The following is a 19039-nucleotide window of genomic DNA, read 5'->3' as shown; positions in this document are numbered from 1 at the left end:
ACATACTGGGATAGCCAAAGTTGAATTTATTCCTAGTTATTACAAGATTTACAGTCAAATAGACATAATATCTTAAAGAAAAATAATAATAATAAAAATTTTAGAGCTAAACATCTTTATTTGTTCTTTGATGTAGGGTAGCTAACCAAAATATGAAAAAGAAAGAAACACTCACGATAGTTTAGAAGAACAGAACTCACCAAAATCTGCAAACACAGACTGTCCGACAATTTCCATACCACTAGGCATTTTCTTACTTTTTCCGGCTTTAGAGAAGTTCCCATCCTATCAAACAGGACAAAGATGATGGAAAAGCTGAATTGCGGACTAAGTGATAAAATTTGACTCCCAAACCAAGGAAAATACACATCAATAAAAAGCGCTTAAGTAGATTAATAACAGAGAGATATCTCAGCCATGGAAAAAAATACACTCTGAAAATTGGGACTCAGTTTCTGGAGTTCCAATACTTCATGGAATCTTACGGAAGTCCAGTAATAGTAATATTCAGATACAAATTTTGCTGTGTTATGAGAAAGAGATTGGGTTATTTCAGTAACATAATTTAAATCATAATTAAGTGATTATGAATACTAATTTGCATTTAGGCATACTGACATGTGATTTTATAGATATATAAAGCCACAGCTGCACACCTGTTAAAAAATAGCTTCTGATTTTCCTTCTGATTAGGAAATAACTTGATTTTACCTTAGGTCTGGCTTAGGTCTTGTTTTAATTATCTATTATTAAAACTTAGGCATGCAGTAAATGATATTCCAGTATTATAATCACAAAGACAATCTGGAGACAGTTGGTACGTGGATGTTTGACTATATAGCTTTATCTTAACATATAATGACTTAGATGAGAGAAAAACCAACCAACCAACCAACCAAACAAACAAAAACACAAACACCAAAAACAAAAAACCTCCAAAACCAACAAAGCTGATGCAAATTATCTCCCTGCAGAAAAGACGACTAGGCCCTGTGCTCAGCTGGCCAGAAAAGCACATATCATACAGGAAAATATTTTAAAATTGTGTATCAGTGAATAGAATGACTTTGCGTACATTTGTAGAGTAATTTAACAAAGTTAAATTACAATTAAGGTATTTTAAGATATATATGTATATGCATTTTATACGTATGACATTTTACTGGGTTGATTGATTCCAAAGAACAGAATTCCTTCTTTATAAAGATGAGCAAATCTAAGCATATAAAGTATGTAATGTAGGATAATACTTAGAATACATAAGCTTGGAAGATCCCAAATTTGTAAGAAAATTATTGAAACTGCCTACAGGAGACACGTCAAATGCCTTGCGTAGTTACTCAATCCCTCAAGAATTAAATTCATCAAAGTCAAAAACTGTTCACTTTAAAGTCTATATAAAAGCTAGAAATATAAAATTCATGACCAGCTGCTTTAAAAAAAAAAAAACCACCAACAAACAGAAATAAAGGGTGTCTAGTACAGCTTTCATTAATTTCGCCTAAACATTAGTATTTGGAGAATATCTAGCAGCTACTTATTTATTTATTTTTACTTTTTCAGTTCAGCAGGTGGTTGAAGATGGCCACGTTGTCACGGACAAGACTACATTCTCTTTCTACAGTGACTCGCTGTGATATGATGGACAAATTTTCAGGTAAATAAAGCCTGAAAAACTAATTCTGTAGCTAACAAGAAACACATTAAGCACTTACAAAAGAAAGTAAACTTTTAACGTAGATATGCTAAGATTCTCACACTTTTTGGATAACAGACTTACTACAAAGGATACACTTGTAAATCAACTGATTTTATTAATTGTTATTAACAACAAGGTTTTTCACTGATCCTGGTCAGGATAGGCAATACAAAAGCATAATCTTAATAAATACATAAATAAAAAGAATCCATCGACCTATTTCTCTCCAACATTGAATTGCATTTTTGATATTCTGTTAACTCGGGATTTTCTCAGCTGCAACTTGCATACATATTGAAATGGTTAGAAGTGAGATTTTGAACCTCTGTCTCACAAAATCTTACCCAAGACCTGAAGTCACAGTTCCAAGAAAGCTTACTTAAAGAAATAAAATCTTTGAGGCAGCAAGAATAAAAAATAATTAAAAAAAAAATCTTATCGGTCTTTTCTTCATAAATCACCACGCTAAGCGTCAGTAACCTCCTAGACAGCTGATGCCACACCAGGAGTCCTGCTAAGGCGTATGAAGGCGGTCTGACTGATGTACTTAGCAGTCATTACAAATGTGCCGAGCAACTTTCGCTGAGTAAGAGATCACTCCAGGGATATTCTGCAGTCTAAATGCAACAGTGCAGTTAGTGCCTCAACATCGGTGCCACTCATTCCTGAAACATGGAATATCACAGCACTTCTTTAAAATTGTCTGTGTTTTAACTGAACAGTTGTGTGTTCTCTCTTACCTTATTTACCCATGTCTCAAACTGAACGTTTTGTGAATCTGGTGATGTAGTAAGGAACAAATCTGCAAGGAAAAATGTAAGAGAAAAAATACTTAACATTAGACTACATACACAAATATTTGATCACTTGGTAAAGATACATTATATACCTTATTTAAAAATATATTACCTATATTTTATAAATTATAAATATATTCCAATGATGTTTATATGTAGACATTAAGCAAGAAAGACTGAAACAAAAAATCTCCCAAAACTATTTTCATCCCTCATACTCTTCTGTATAAACACAGCTTCTGCACTCAACTTCAGCTTTTCTACAGTTTATACACAGATAAAGTTAGCCTCACACAAGCTAGTAAGCGTTTGATGTTATATACACACACCAAAGAACATTTCTTAATAGTAAAGACAGGGACAGACCTCAAAGCTTGAAAAGATTATGCATAATTATATTTTTAGTAAGTCAAAATTAAAATGTTGAATTAAGCAACAGATTTACTGTTGACAGGAGGAGAAAAGGAGATGGAGAACTATTTCTGGCTTCCTGTACACTAAAATTCTCTTAAACATCAAAACAGTGCAAAAGAGTGCTTCAGAGGATTTATCTGAAAATGTCTACTTAAAGAGGAGGTTATTCATTGTGATTTAGGAAAGCACTCAAATTAGGAAAACGGGAATAAAAAGCTTTATAAAGGAGATTAAAAAAAAAGGGGAGAGAGTGTTAAGGGAAAAAAAAGAAGTCCATTGTTAGTCTAGACTAAGAAAACTACTCTATTTGCAATAGATTCTTCCTATGCATGAAAAAAAAAAAAAAATCCATTTTTCCTCATTCTTAGTCTGAAGCATATTATATTAGTTGTTTTTTTCCCCTTCTCATTTAATCTGATTTCATAATAAGCGCATAGAAATATTCAGAAACATAACTGCATGGGGAATTGAAATAGTATAGGAAGGCAAGGAACAGCAAGCACACAAAATCCCATTCGTGAGGGTCAGAATCAAAAGTAGGTTTAAAACAAACATTAAATGCTGTGAGGGGAAAAAAAAAAAAAGGACAAGAGAATCACAGTGGCTGGGATATCACACAACTTGATAAAAATCAAGTTAAAGGAAATTAGCTATCTGCAGTGCAGGAGGAATAAATCAGAATACCAAGTGCAAGCCAACCTACAAAGAGCTAACAGAAAGACGATAATTTTAGAACATCTGAAATGTTTACTGTGTTAAAAATATGGAGGTGTTTACAGATTTAAAATCTTTGTTCAGTCTTTGTTCACACCAGTTATTTTACTGCGAACACCTGTTCCCCATTTTGAGCGTAGGAAATAAGAGCTACGTTCTCAGAGGAGACAACTGACCACACATTGCTCCGGTTTGCCAGAGATCAGTGCTGAAGGCAGCCCTCCGCAGCAGCTTAAGCAACAGTTTTGCTCTGAACTCCCTCCCACCCCCAAACCAGCTTCTCCTGAAAGTCAGTAAATGACTTCTGCCCTTAGTTCCTCTTTGGGTACTCCTCTGTCTCTCTTTTTTTCCCCAACTTGAGGCATATATAACATATGATGAATGGAACCAACACACCAAACCAGCTCCAAGGCTGCTGCAGTCAGCCGCCCTGACAAAATGCAAAGGCAGGCAAAGATAGCAGATAACCTTCCCGAGATAGCACTGAAGGGCTAGTGCCACACTGCTCCTCAGTTAAAGCGACACGCCGTGATTTCCCATGGGACAAGTTAGCACAGGTACAGCGACACCAGCTCTGGTTCCAGAGCCAGCAGAACTGACCCGGCTGGTGTGTCAGTGCCAGCTATCCTTTATATCCTCAGGCCTTCTCAGAGACCACGCGTGTCAAATGCTCGTGCATATTTTTGTGATTAAACTCTCTTCCAGTGAAATCAATTCGAATGTGTAGCAGGCACAGGAAATCTTCCATTTTGATCAAGAACATCAGAGATGTCAAAGAAAGCACAACAAAACCATTTCTTTGCAGCAACAGTATAAAAACGCAATGTAATTTAGACACTGAAAATAACTTTACAAATTCATATAGTTCAGTATTACAAAAGTTTTCTCCAAGTTTGTACAAAATAAACTTGTAAGAAAAACCAAGTCCTGCTTGGTACAATGTTTCAGAGCAGATGATTTCCAAAGGTTACTTCCAACCTAACTTATTTTTTTATTCTATCTGGCTTTATTATGTATGTTTTTGTCCCTAAGAGCCAAAGCATATGAGAGAGGAAACAATTAAGAATCCATGCCATTTATAAATCTATTTTTCTGTACAGCCATAGCAAAACCTCCTTGCAAGCATCTCCTTTCTATGTCTACTATTCATAAATTCTTAAATATATATGGGCTGCAGGAGAAGAGATGAAGCCAACACGTGCACGAAGATCTGTATGTTCAGTACTTGGATTACACAACAGTGAGGGCATACCTAGTTCATTTCTACACTTTTTATATTCTAACACACTAATCATCTTGAAAACAGCAACGTTTTCATTTTGCTTCTAGCTATATCAAGAAAACTCAACCCGTCTTTCCTACAAGGAATGCCTATCAGATTACACGCGCTCAGGAAAAGTAACTTGGCTAAAGATAAGCTGTCACATTGCCTTTGGAAGGCAGTTCTGGTTGCATTTGAGCTGTAGAAAACAAAATCATTTGCACATAGATCTCAAAGTTTAAAAAGCACGAATAAAGTATTGAGGGCTGGATCATAATGCTCTGTTAAAATATCGATGAACCTAACAACAGCACAATGTGAGGTTATAAAATAAAATAATCTGGGGCTCAATCATCTTAATTATTTACAGAATACAAAGGCAATACTCTGGATACTTTTACTAGACAATAAGTACATAAAGCAATATGCCTGTAACAACCCTACACCAGCTCTAGATTCTGGAAATAGGCAACAGGAGGATGAGAAATCAGTCTGGCCACTTTCCTACTGCCACTGCCAGAGAAAGAATATCGGATTAGCTGGATGGACCTCTAGACTAAGCCTGCAGGGCATTTCTTAGGTTTGTAATTTGTGATATGATGTAGTAAAGACAAGCAAAATCCTTGATAGCTGGGATAGGGGAAGATCTCCATGTCAGATCCAGGCAGATTTCCTGAAATGCAACACCTCCAGTCTAAGCGAATGGCTAGAAGTAAAAAAAGAAATACTGTCTGAGAGAAAATGTTTCTCAAACAAATGCAAACTGAAGTGCATTCACATTTAAATATGTTTTCCTCTTTTTGATATAGCAGGCAGTGACTAACATAAAAACAACATAAGCAACAGGGAAATTCATAAACAAAGTTCAACAGCTTGGGAACACGATAAACAATTAAGGAGGTTTCCCAGCATTTTAGAAGGACGAAAAACCACTTAAATCTATACCAAGCACTTAATACAGAAGATATCTGACACATGCTGACACAAAACCATGCTGTACTAGCACAACAACTGTACTTTCCCAAAGAAGTGAGTCGGGGAGCAAGTTCGGCCATTCTTTGAGTTAATTGGCTGAGTAATAAAATGCTGCTATCCTGGCTATACTACATCTTATTAACAGTAAATAGGTACGTGGAAAAGCACTGAATTCAGCACTCATTCTTACAAAAAAAAAAAAAAAAAAAGGAAATGGAGATTACAGAATGTATGTTTCAGCTTGAGAAAGGGAAGATATTCAAGCATTGTATTGCAAACTCCAGTAACCTAAAGCTCATTCAGAGGAACCATGGCAATTCCATCCACGTTTATTTGATGGGATCAAATTTGCCATCCAGGGGGACCTCGATGGGCTGGAGAAGTGGGCCTGTGCAAACCTCACGAAGTTCAACTCAGCCAAGGGAAAGTCCTGCACGTGCGTCAGGGCAATCCCAGGCACAAATCCAGGCTGGGCAGAGAACGGACAGAGAGCAGTGTGCTCCTCATCAGCTCCATCTAAATCCCCTACCTTCCGCCCACATTTCTTCTGCACCTCCAACTTCTATTCCCACTTCCCATGCTTCATCTCTGCCTTTTGCCCCCTGCTCTCAGCTGTGCATCCAAACACTGGCAGCAGTCCAGAGCCACAACGGAAGGGAAGGCTTCCATGATCCCTGCCTATGGTATGTTCACTGCTGATGGCTGTTTTAGAAAGGCAGTCATAGCAATTAAGAAAAACAACAACAAAAACCCCAGCTGATATTTCTGAAACCTGTTTCAAACTGGCTAAATTTGTATGGAACTTTTACTTAAAACAGCGAAAGCAAACAGACCTTGCCATCTTTCAGGGAGGATGTTTCAAAAGCAAGTGCTAGGTCACTAAGAAAAAAGTTGCCCTTAGTTATCAAATACCAAACCAGCTCCACAATGACTTCAGCTGGTGAAAGTGGCTAAGCAAGTGCAACTGAAGGTTAGAAGTTGTTCAATGTGAAGGTAGGCAGAGAGCTTAGAAGACTCCAGCCCAACTAGAAAAATGCAGAAAATCATATTAAATAAAGTCTTACAAACTCCACTTCCAAACACTTTTTCTTATTAGGACTACCAGGAAATTGCAATAAAATCTAACTACGCAGAATCTGCTCCAAGTTCACTTCTGATTATCCTTGTTATTTTCCTTCACGTTTGAGTGTTATATAAAATGGTACTATTTATAGTTGAAGCGTTCACTTCACTAATGACTGATTTGACCTTTCTGTTTAATGTCAGAGGGCTTTACTTCAGAATTAAAACCCCCAGCATCTATGGTTGTCTTCAGAAGCCACCAGGGCATAAGCAACATTCTTAAGTTACAGCTTGATTTCACGTTTACTTCAGAAGTTTAAGTCAATAATGGGAAAAAAAAAAGCCCCTATTTTTAAACACTATCAAAATGCACAAGGTATTACCCTATTGTAGAACACAGATGTGTACACTCCAAACATGTCTAAAAAAATTCTCATTTCTGTGGAAGAGCAGGTGTGTCTGTGCATATTCTTTAACTAGAAGTTACCTGTGGATATGAACATGCCTGCTTGTATGTACTGGTGTATGGAAATAATGCACTAAACTACAAACCTCTGCTTTGCAGTGTATTGACAGAATGAATAAGGTAACAACTGTATTAAAATCATTAAACACCATAAAGGCTAAGGACAAGCAAAATATAACTTTCCTCTATTTACATTACAAATTTTCCTCTATTTAGATTACAGATTTACCCACCAACAGGAAAAAAAAGTATTGAAAAACAGAATTAAAACCATTATATACAATACTTTTAGTTGTACTTACACAACTTTAGTTGTACAATACTTTTAATACACACAAACCTACTTTTATACAAAGAAGTTAGACAGAGTCAGTTTTATTTCTTTACTGCACCAAAATGGAAAACCAAACTTGAGAAGTTTCATGTTTCTGTTTCTAAGTTTTTCACTCAGGCAGAGAAATGCTCTGTCATTCGGTATTCAGATTCGTTTGTCAAGTTGGCATTACTACTATACCACAGGAAACGGAATACGCCTACCGCCTAGCTATAGCAACTTAGCTTTTACAATATAGATGTGAGTACACATACCAATGCTAATGAGCTTGCAATTAACTTTTCCTGAATTTTTGGTGCTAGTCACAGGAAACAGTAAGTTAATGAACAAGTGGAGGAATAGAGGCAACAGATCATGTCACACAGAGCATTTTTGGTTAGAGATAACAAATTTGTAAATAGTAAAAGTAAAAAAAAAAAAAAAACCCAAACAAAACTTCACAGACTTAGACTGAGGTCCTCCAAATCAGCTTTTATGATACATACTTTGCCTCCATTATTTGCTTTAAACTCAGGTAAGCTCTGCTATCAGAGCTTAAAACAGTTAAGAAATTAAAAAAATATGCCTGTTCAAGGAATGAAACAGTGACATGATATTACTGAATATGTGGTTTGGGAAAAAGTATAAGGGAAGAGGCAAAACCAGAGAGAACAATTTGACTTCAAATACATACAGCCCCCAGTTTTAAAATGCCACTCAAGATAAGTTTTAAAAGGCCAGATAATTTGTTTGCAAACATGACGAGCCTGGTTATTTTAATAGAGAATAAATGGAGATCTACTGCATAAAATAAACTTTGATGATAATATTACACACAGAGTCTGACATCAAGCATCACAGTGTCTTCAGAATAAAAGGTTTAAATAATTACAAAAGAAAAATCACCTGTGATTTGAATGACTGGTTTTCAAGAAGAAAACTATCTACATTTATGCATTTAAATTAAGAAGTAGGAATCAAAAAGAAAACACATTGTAAATGTTCTGGTACATTAGGTTTCTAGATTCCCAAAGCGAAACAACATAAGAAAATTAACCATCAGAAGTTAGTCAAGAGACTAGCAATTAGCTTATAGCAAGCTGTTTCTGACTAATGATTTTTCCACTTTAGTTTTCCCAAAATCAAATTTATGATTTTTCCTTCATTTTACATAAGCAGTTCAGAAATATCTGCAATTATACATACCATGTGCTACTGTTCAACACAAGACAGGCTATAAAAGCAGTATTTCCAAACTTCAGAATCACAGAGCCAAATAAGGCACAGAATATTTAACACTTAAGCTATTTTTCATAGCATTCAAGGATGCATTGACAGATGTACAGTATGAAGTTACAGTATGATTCAGAGTCCAAGGCAGTTTGTCTCATATTTGAACAGTTAAAAATATTTGCAGGGCCATGGCCTGGTTTCTTGTTAGAGGACCTGTAATTTTAAGTGCATATAAATTTATTGTTTATTAATAACCCCTTTTGCCCGAGTAATTAACTACTAAAATTTTGGCCTAGAAAGACAGCATTAGACCTAACTGAACATCTCACATTTTAAGATGTTTTAATTGGAAACAATCAAGTTAACTAATTAGAAAAAAAAAAAAACCAAAAACAAAACCACAGGTAGCAAAACAATTCCTATCATAAAAATCTCCACTTTAGATAAAGCATTCTCAATACACTTGTGAGAGCTCCAGTAAGACGATCTTATCAGTGTTTACCTAGTGACCCATGCTAACTTTAAACTTCAGCTTGCTCCAAAGTATTTATCAGAAAACATGGACTGCGATGCAAATCAACACTGGCATAAACAAAATATGTTTGTCTATTGTCTAGCTTTAGATAGTTGATCTGTATTAGTACCAAACTCCACATCATTTCTGGGTGGCCTTTATCAAGTCCTTTATCCTATCTTGGCCTCTGTTTCCAGCTACAGCCCTTTTTTCCACCATGGTTCGGTTCACGTATTTCAGTTGTAAAATCTTCAGCATAAGGACCATATTGGGAATAGTGTTTATTCAGTTAAACAGTATTATCTCGCTCTCTCGACTAACACATCTGAAAAGCATTTCTGAGAAAGACTGAGTTCCTACTTACTTTGAATTGAGTGGATTAATGCAAAGAGAAGTTACTTTTTACCTCCTTGACTGTAAGTCAAAGAGTTAAATCCTGTTCAAATACTTCTTTTCTTAAGTCACCAGATGTAAATCTTTCAGTTTGAGGATATGACATGTTCCAAACAGGTCTCTTACTCGAGGAGCCTGCTTTGGAAAGACCTGAACTGTCATGCTCTATAACATACACCTGAAGTTAAATCTGTTCAGACAAGCCTGTTCTAACTAGCTTCAAGATTATTTTCTGAAGCTAGCTGTTAAAAAGAACTAACAACAAGTGTGAGTATGTATTACTAGACACCTAGTAGCCCTATAATAACAAGGGTCACCACATTTTTTCCTCACCTTTCAGTCTATCTCAGGGCACGTACAAAGTGTGACACTGACAGCAGGTAGGTTGACCAGACCATTTGCAGACATCCCTTCCAGTCTCAGGCGTCCCATGAACTAGATACTCCTCCTCAGAGCAGCATACACACTTCACACACACGGCAGAAGGCTCTTGAAAACTTTGCATTTACTTTGTGGATAAAGCACACGTAGGCCCTTTGGTAGAAGTTTTCTAGTGCAAATTTCTGTGTGCGTTATATAAAATTCCTGGCCTAACTCGAAATTAGTTACTGAATTAAAAATTGTAAGCAGCTGAGATTTCTACATGATGACGCTTTATTTAAAAACAGCAGCAGCATTACTATCTGAAATAGCCTAGTTTATATCTCACCAAGAGAGATTAGTATTATCTTTGTTCTAGTTAGGGGATTTTTGGATTATAAAATCCTTACATATTTAGCCTTTAATGAAGCATTGTTAGGGATTAAAAACATCTTTATGAACATGCTCTCATACAATGAAACCGTAACAATTCAACTTCATTTTATGCAGAGCAGGAAAAGTGCCGATTAAAAGCTCTGTTTTGAGGATTTAATATCAGCACATTGAAAACTGGTTAGAAAATAAACCAGCAAAAAGATTCTCAGCCCAAAGAGGATTTTTTTTTTAATGTCAAGCACTCTTTAAATCTCCTAAGCTGTTTATAATAATAGAGCTGCCAAAAATAGCCCAGCTAAAAATCACTGAATTGGCTGCATCTGTTACAGAACACAAGGAGGCCCTAAACATTGCAGAATATTAGAAAAAGGTCTTAAAAACCCCAAAAAACAGCAAGTAAAGATGGTCAATTCTGGAGATTTCTTTTTATTTGTACACAAAACTCAGTGCATCCATTTTAGATACACTGTATCTTCATATTCATGAATAGTACCATTGCCTGTGAGTAAACACTGGTTTCTTTCAGTCAAAAAATACCACAGCAGCATCAAATGTCACGATTAAGTCTCTCAGACCACAGGATTTCAGCATGCAGACTATTCCCCTGCATCCTCATTAATGCGTACCCCCACGGTGAATACAATTTTAATGTGTACCAGGACCTATTCTTAACACGGTTTTGTTCCAGAGTGGTAGTGCGGGTGAATACTGAGTCACAAGAATCCTCTTCTCTTCACCAGCTCTACCTGAGCCAAGCAGCAGGTAACAGACTCCACTGAGAAATAACTCAATACGAATCGCACTCCTCCTCTTTGCTGGCGCAGTGGGGCTGCGCTGCCCCAGCTACGCTAACAAGTGACAGAGCCAAACAAACAGGAGAAGTGTTTAGCTGTCTCCTGCAAGGTCTAACCAGAGTGCACAGAGCAAGGCACAGCACCAGTTGTGGGCATACTACAGCAATAGCAGCCCCTTATCTTGGCATTGCTTGGCAGAGTGCATTTAGAATCACAGTACTATCAGTACCGTGCAGACGGTTACAGATAGGCTGTGTTTTGGTTTTTTCAGTTATATCAGCTGACTACTTCTATGAGTCACTTACCCAGCTGTGTACAGACTAATACAAATTAGAGGAGATATGGTGAGAACACTAAAGAGGTATTTTTTGGAAGAGGCACAATGAGAATCAAGGTGCAATTTCATGCTTGGTTGAAGGCAGGCTACAACTGCTGCTACTGTTTTAGTAGGAGTCAACCTTCTCTCTGTGCTCACATCGGCTCTGGCAATCCTGAAGCTGCATGGTGACTTGGATCAACTTAACACCTCAAGTAAAAAAGAAATGTGCTCCCGCCCAGCCCCAGCTCCTGAGCAGTTACTATAGCTGATGTGAAGGAACTGCCATAAATGTGCAGAGTGGACGAGATGATTGGTGACTTTTCATTTTGCCAGCAGGCAGTTTTAGAATAACATGCCAGTCATGAAATATCAGGTATCAGCAATAAGGTATCATTTTTCAGTAACATATGCGGTGTTCACAGTTGGTGCGATTTTCATAGGGACAGCAAAAAACCCCTATTTATCATTCATCTTCATCTTAGAAGAAAAAAAAATATTTTAAAGGAAATAATTCTATGGTAATATTTTCTCCAGTTTTCTTCTCCAAATGAATTATTTTCCTTAAAATCTTCCTCAGGTTGCCATAACATAACACAACACATATTTCAGCCTGAAGTGTTATATCCTTGCTGTTACAAGCGAATAAAAGTCAGGATCTTTCTACGGGGAGTGCTTCACAGAAGCTTCTATTCACATCTTGAGATATGAATATAGATGTGAAGCTATAAAAGCTCCTGGCACTCCCCACACAAAGCTCCTGACTTTCATTCCTATTTAATAGAGGAACTTCCATATATCACTAGCACTAACTGGAACCCTCTAGACATTCTTTAGGCTGTTAGCAGTCATAAAAGCCTTTCTGTACTCCTGGAAAAATTGATCAATCTGTGATTGAGCTATGTAAGCAACTTAGACTTCCTACCTTTAGGTACCTGTGAGTTTAGATTTCAATATATTCATCTTAAAACGCTACCTGGAATGCTCATCTACGCTGCCTATGCCACTAAAACAAAATTCCAAAGGATTTATAGAACTAAGTGTGTTAGAATTGGTTATTACATGACACTGATTATGGTCAGCAACTGTATATTTGATTTTCCAGCTGGAATTTCCATTTGACCGCTATGCAGCAATGTGCCAGAACTGAATATTAAGGTTTGACTACGTGCTAAAGCAATTAACTTAACCCTCAACATTTCTAAGTATCTTAATTAAATTTATGGACTCATTCCCATGCCACTGAACGGGAAAAAAAAAAATAAGCTCTCTTTCAAAAATCATCAGGTATCAATTGATGTACATTGCACATCTAGCAGAAGAGAAAGTAGTTCAGAATTCATTTAGTGTGTGAAGAAATTACGCTTAGCACAATATTTAAATGTGCTTGAAGGTATGAACCAGGTATGTAAGTGATAAATAGATTCATCACAGTAATCAAAGGGTAAATTGGATTGCGTATGCCACAAAAAAAAAAACAACCCTAAAAAAAACAAACCATCACCAACAATGGAAGAATACAGTTTATCTACCATAAGAAAAGTTGTCTCCAGTACTCATTTGTGAACACCAAATTATAAATAGGTTGTTGCTGATCTAGCAATAGAAGAATAAAGTCTCACATGTTCTTTTCTCAATCAGTGATAGAATTAACCACAACAAAATAGAGTTAAGTGAAATTGAAATCTGCAAGAAACAAATTTTAAGTCCAGTCTTGAAAACATTCTTCTGAATGAACTATAAAACTATTTTCAGACTCAAAATGAAGAAAATGCAGCCCTGCTTCTGATCCAGTTGCAAACTGAATACTAGAGTACAGCAACACGAAGAAAAGGAAACAATGCTTTAACGATGAACACAGGCATTAGTTCTGATCAAATTATCATCAAGTAGAAAACTTTTAGTTATTCATTTTGGCAGTCATTTTTTAAAACTCAGAATTTTTCAATTGTAGATATTAAGATAAAATCCTTAAAAATTAAAAAAAAAAATCAGAAGTAGCAATGTAATATAATTACTGAATATAAGGTTCTAGAACCAACTCTTCATAACTACCAATGAATGTTAGTAAAATATTAGAAGGAAATTGTAATACATTGTATTATATACTTAACGATAAATATTTTTAGGAAGGTATTTAACACTTGTATGACTTACCAGCAGTGAAGTCATTATTTAAATCTATAAACGCATGAGAGTGCGGTATATACATTTTACTTTGAGTTTCCAATGCAGCCTGCCATGATAAGTTCCTACAGACAAGAATAAAAAACCAACACATTACATCAACGCTTAGAGACTGTTATCATGTTCATACACTTCTTAAAAAAATTGCAAAACTTCAAATAAAATTGAATAGAAAGCACGTTCTCCTAATGCTAAGCTAAAATTCCTACTTAGCTTACAACATACTAACTAGAGTAATTGCTTGAAAGGTTCTGCCACAGATGATGCATAGCACAGGGGCTTCAGTTAGATTTTTATTAACTTTCTGAAGTAACTTTTTTGTACACAGAAAAATATCACTATCCACAAAGTAACATTTAGTGCCTAGATTTCAACTGTAAATCCTGAGACACTGACCACTGTCCTCCCTCGGTTTCCTCAAGCAGTTTTACTATCAGTACTTTTGAAATCTACTTTGGGATTAATAAAGATTAGCAAAAATTGACATAATCACATGCTGTTAAAGCAGCTCATGCCTGCTGCATGTAAATGGACTTTATTTTCAGTCACTTAAAAAAAAAATCAACATAAGAATTGAACTCTCACATTACGAATTATGCCATTTCTCAAGCAGGTGATACTTTCATTTATTTATTTCTAAACATACATGCCCTGCTGGTTTCTGTTCTAAAAATGACTGAACTTCCAGCAAACCTCCCTGTTAGCAGCACACTGAAATAAAACAAATCCTTCAAAAGTCATAGCAGTCGAATAATCATATTTATTACTTTCAGAACCCTTAGCTACTAGATGCAGAAAAATCTCAGTCTGCACTATACAGCGCACTGTGCGATGGCAGGAAGGAGGCACTACTACTGTCTGGAATGACTTGTTTATCCCAGTGACATTACATGCATGATACTAAAGTCTTATCTTCTGTGACCCATTTTATGGCAAGACAAAAAAAAAAAAAAAAAAAAAAAGCAAAAAAAAAAAAAGCTTCTGCTTACTTCCCAGAGATCACAACTAAGTCTTAGAAATGTTAAAAAGAATAACTTATTCTTAAATAAATAATTAAATACCTTCTATAGGTTTTTTCTATGCATTCAGTTCTGAAGATAGCCAAGAAAGTTATACAGCTCTAGGATAAATTTAAAACCCTTTTAGATTAAAAATAGAAAAATGCTTTTCTGAGCAGATGACATAAAGCTGTTTTCCACATACAAGACAGTCCTTATGCTGGTACCTATAGCACTCAGCCTTATTTTGAGCTGGAACAAGTAAGTTCTTTTGTATCCTAATGCTACAGAAAGGATTTCTTCAACAAAATGAAACAAATCTCTCCCCTTTTTCTATATCTCCAAAAGCTCATAAATTTTCTCAATGTCTAATCACTGCAGAGCATTCAGAAACATCCTTGTGAATTTGAAATCTCTGTTCCATAAGTCATCAATTTAAACAAAAGTAATGGTGATAAAATTCAAGCTGGGACTAACGACCAAAACCATACTGCCAAGATAGGTACAGTTTCCATTTAGACATTTTAACGTTATTTTCCCCATATCACTTCCAAATGAGCTCCGAGGAAAGAACAACAGGTATAGATTTGTTAACCCCACTGATGGAGTGTAGGGGTGAAAGCCTTTTTTAAACATTTCTGAGGAGATGGAGTTGCATCATGGAGATGCACAATAGAAAGCTGATACACTGCTGCCATAGAGACAGAGTAATCACCACACTGATTTCCCCAGTGGTTAACAGGTGCCTTTTGAAACAATAGCTAAAGAAAGCCACGTAGGAATGCAAAGACTTCCTAAGACACTCTTTATTTTAAAATAAACTTAAGTATTGACTGTATGCAAACCTAAACTAGCTGTGACACCAACACCTGGATTTCTCCTGAAACACATAGAGCTGCAAGTTTCTACGTTAATGTTACTACGTAACACTCAAGACAATCCTATCAAGTTCCACTTAAAAGCTGCAAAATAGCAAGTAAGAAGATGCAAACTTCTTCAAACAACTGATTTAAAGGTCCAGTCCTCCAAGAAAACAGAAGCCTAGTTCCTGATTTTTCCAGTTGTTCACTGGAAATTATTAACTACCAGTCAAAAGAAAACAGCTCAAAAAGAAAATGTTAAAAGAGTGGTTTTCATATCATCACAAAGCTAAGGACAAATGTATACATTTTGACATTTATAATGCAACTCGCATCCTAAATAATTTCTGCTACCTTTTGAGCACATTTGTTTACAATTGGGAGGATAATCTCTAAATCGGAGGAAGAGTTTTAATTCAAATATCCTTCTTTTGAGGCTTCTTTCTTTTTCAAAGAATGCCCAAACTCACACCACCACTATCAATGAAGTTCTTCCTTACAAAAGTCAAAGACTGAATGCATGCTAAGTTCATCTTGGCAAAAGTCACAGGAAGACCTACAGTCCCACATTTATAGTTGTTTTGAAAATAAAAAAGTAATCCTGAAACTTTGACTAACTCAGTCACACAATTTGTGTCCTTGAATGCACAATCCTAATAGCCCTCAAAAGCCAAAGCTTTCTTATTCTTTATCAGATTACAAGCTTCAAAAGCAGTATCAGGAACACTGAATATATGTGAACTGTCCTTCTCTAGGGTCAAGTAGTGTTTTTAACAAACAACTTATAACTTATTTTCAAAAGACAGATTTAAAGATCTTTGGTATCTTGCCCAATATTAAAGACATTGCTACTTTTAAATTTTTTGTTTAGTTTTAGAGACTGGTTCTTCTAAGTCAGTAGAGATACATTCTTTCGTTATGCTTTGTTGTAGTTCAGCCCCGATTGGGACCAGACTACGCAGTCTCTCTCTCACTCCCCCCACCCTCTGAGAGAACAGGGGGAGAAAATATAAGGAAAAAGGCTCGAGGTTTGAGATAAGGACCGGGAGAAATCCTTAAAGTTACCGTCATGGGCAAAACAGACTCGACTTGGGAAAAACTATTCATTTATTACTACAAACAGCAGGAGAATGAGACAGAGAACAAGATAACCTCCCTCCATCCCTCCCTCTTCCCAAACGTAACATTATCTCTACCACCTTCCCCCCTCCCCGAGCGGCACGGGGGAAGAGGGAATGGGGGTTGCGGTCAGTCCATCACACGTTGTTTCACGCCGCTGCTTCATGGTCATGGGAAGAACTCCTCGCATTCCTCCCCTGCTCCAGCGTGGGGTCCCTCCCACGGGCCACAGTCCTTTGTGAAACTGCTCCGGCGTGGGTCATCTCTTCCACGGAGCACAGTCTCTCCAGAACAGCTGTCCCAGCGGGGCCTCCACGGGCCACAGCTGCCTTCAGGCATCCACCTCCCCCAGTACAGGGTCCTCCACGGGCTGCAGGTGGATCTCTGCTCCTCCGTGGACCTCCATGGGCTGCAGGGGGACAACCTGCTCCACCATGGTCGTCACCACAGGCTGCAGGGGAATCTTGGCCAGGAGCCGCATTACTCCTCCCCCTCCTTCTTCACTGACCTTGGCGTCTGCAGCCGTTCCTCACAACAGGCTGGTAGATGCCTCTCAGGATCTTTTTTACATCTTATTCACTTCTCATCTCCTCTCCACTTCTTGCAGCCAGGCCGGACCGAGTTGGGCCCAGTCGGCTGCCTGGCGAGAGGCCAGAGGGTGAGGCCTGCAAGGCCCATGAGGCCTGCACCTCCCCCTCTGCGCCTCTGCCTCCGCTCAGCTTCTTCACATCTTCTCTTCTCTTTTTTTTTTTTTTTTTTCTGTTTTCCCCTTCTTAAATACGTTATCGCAGAGGCGTTATCATGGGACATTCTGCTACCAGTTGGCTCAGCCTTGGCCAGCAGCAGGTCCGCCCTAGGCCCGGCCGACTCCACTGGACAAAGGGGAGCAACTTCTAGCAGTTTCCTACAGAAGCTGCCACCTTAGGCCCCCCCTCACTAACAAAACCACAACATGCTTCGATTTCAGCATTCATACTCAAAGCAGTTAAAAAAATTAAACCTTTACATAATCCTTACTATTTAAATATGCCATTTAAATAATATTTTTTATCCCAGTATTTGTTAGCTAGTCGCATTCTAGAAATTCCAGTGCTAGCAGAAACTTTAATAATGACCCTTGGTCCCCTTTACTGCAATCTCATCTCGTAAGACTTCAGTCAATTTCTGTTTCCTGAAGCCTTAGTCACTCCTTAACACACAAAATGTGACAGAGAACATCACTTGCATGCACACTTACATTGCTACTCTGTTGCCTCTGCCTTACTCTCCTTATGAAACTCTCCCTCCAATAAGTATATACAATATTTTCCTTAATATATAGCTTAATACCCCTACACTTTGCACTTTCTGTGCTTTGGATTTCCCATGTTGTCTAACCTTCCCATTACACTTAGTTTTCTAGATAAACGAGAGCTTAATTTTTTTTTCAGTCTACCTCAAATTCTTGCACATTCTCCTTTTGCCATCCCTTATACTGCAAGATCTGTTCCAGTACTCCTTGCATCATCAACCAGTCACTTCATCTATTAGACTAAACCCAGCTTAAATTCTACAGACACTACTTAAAAACTGCTTTGTATTTTTGTACAGCACAGAATTCCATAATGCAGATAATAATAAATATCAAAGTGCATTACACAAAGGAGATCGCAACTGTTCCAAGAAACAATGACCCTATTTCTCACGTCAAATAAGAGTGTTTTCACTTTCTCAGTTCTCATGGAGTGTCTATTCCCCCTAGAAAATAACTACTTCCCCTATAAAAAAACACTTTAAAAATTAGATGCAGAGTATCATAGAATATTTAAAGACAAACATGGAAATCAGAAAAGATTCATATATTCACACAGTTCCAGTTAAACATGAGTCTTAAGCCCCTTTAATAAGAACAGAAGTGGATGCACAATGAATAACTTATTGAAATTCATGCTAAGGAACAAACCCTCAGCTTACCCGCCCATCAGTATCTGTGGCTTATCTGAATCACTTGTGACACCAAAGACATCAGGAATCAAGTCTCCATTATAGCTGAAAAGGCAAAACAACCACCTTAGTCGTGACAGGAGTTGCAAATAACCATTCTTAAGGTAACCTGTATTTGGTTAGCATTTTCACACCAAGCAATGAAAAAACTTTCAGCTGTGTAGTCTTTTCTGACTTTTGGCTCA

At 37.1% G+C, this 19039-nt stretch overlaps 1 protein-coding gene across 1 annotated transcript in view; it reads right to left on the bottom strand.

Moving 5' to 3' along the window:
- The window catches only part of ITFG1 (integrin alpha FG-GAP repeat containing 1), an 85257-nt gene that overhangs the window by 58610 nt on the left and 7608 nt on the right, over positions 1–19039 (bottom strand). The window contains exons 5-8 of the mRNA XM_086757751.1: positions 18825–18899; positions 13865–13959; positions 2440–2501; positions 201–285 (exon numbers count right to left, since the gene is read on the bottom strand). Of these exons, the coding sequence (XP_086613877.1) occupies positions 201–285; positions 2440–2501; positions 13865–13959; positions 18825–18899 (317 nt within the window). The remainder of the gene's footprint in view (positions 1–200; positions 286–2439; positions 2502–13864; positions 13960–18824; positions 18900–19039) is intronic.

The sequence above is a fragment of the Chlamydotis macqueenii genome, chromosome 13 (assembly GCF_036417535.1).
Source record: "Chlamydotis macqueenii isolate bChlMac1 chromosome 13, bChlMac1.mat, whole genome shotgun sequence".
NCBI classification, from domain to species: Eukaryota; Metazoa; Chordata; class Aves; order Otidiformes; family Otididae; genus Chlamydotis; species Chlamydotis macqueenii.
Note: the sequence above shows the minus strand (reverse complement) of the source record. Positions and strands in the feature narration are given on the sequence as shown.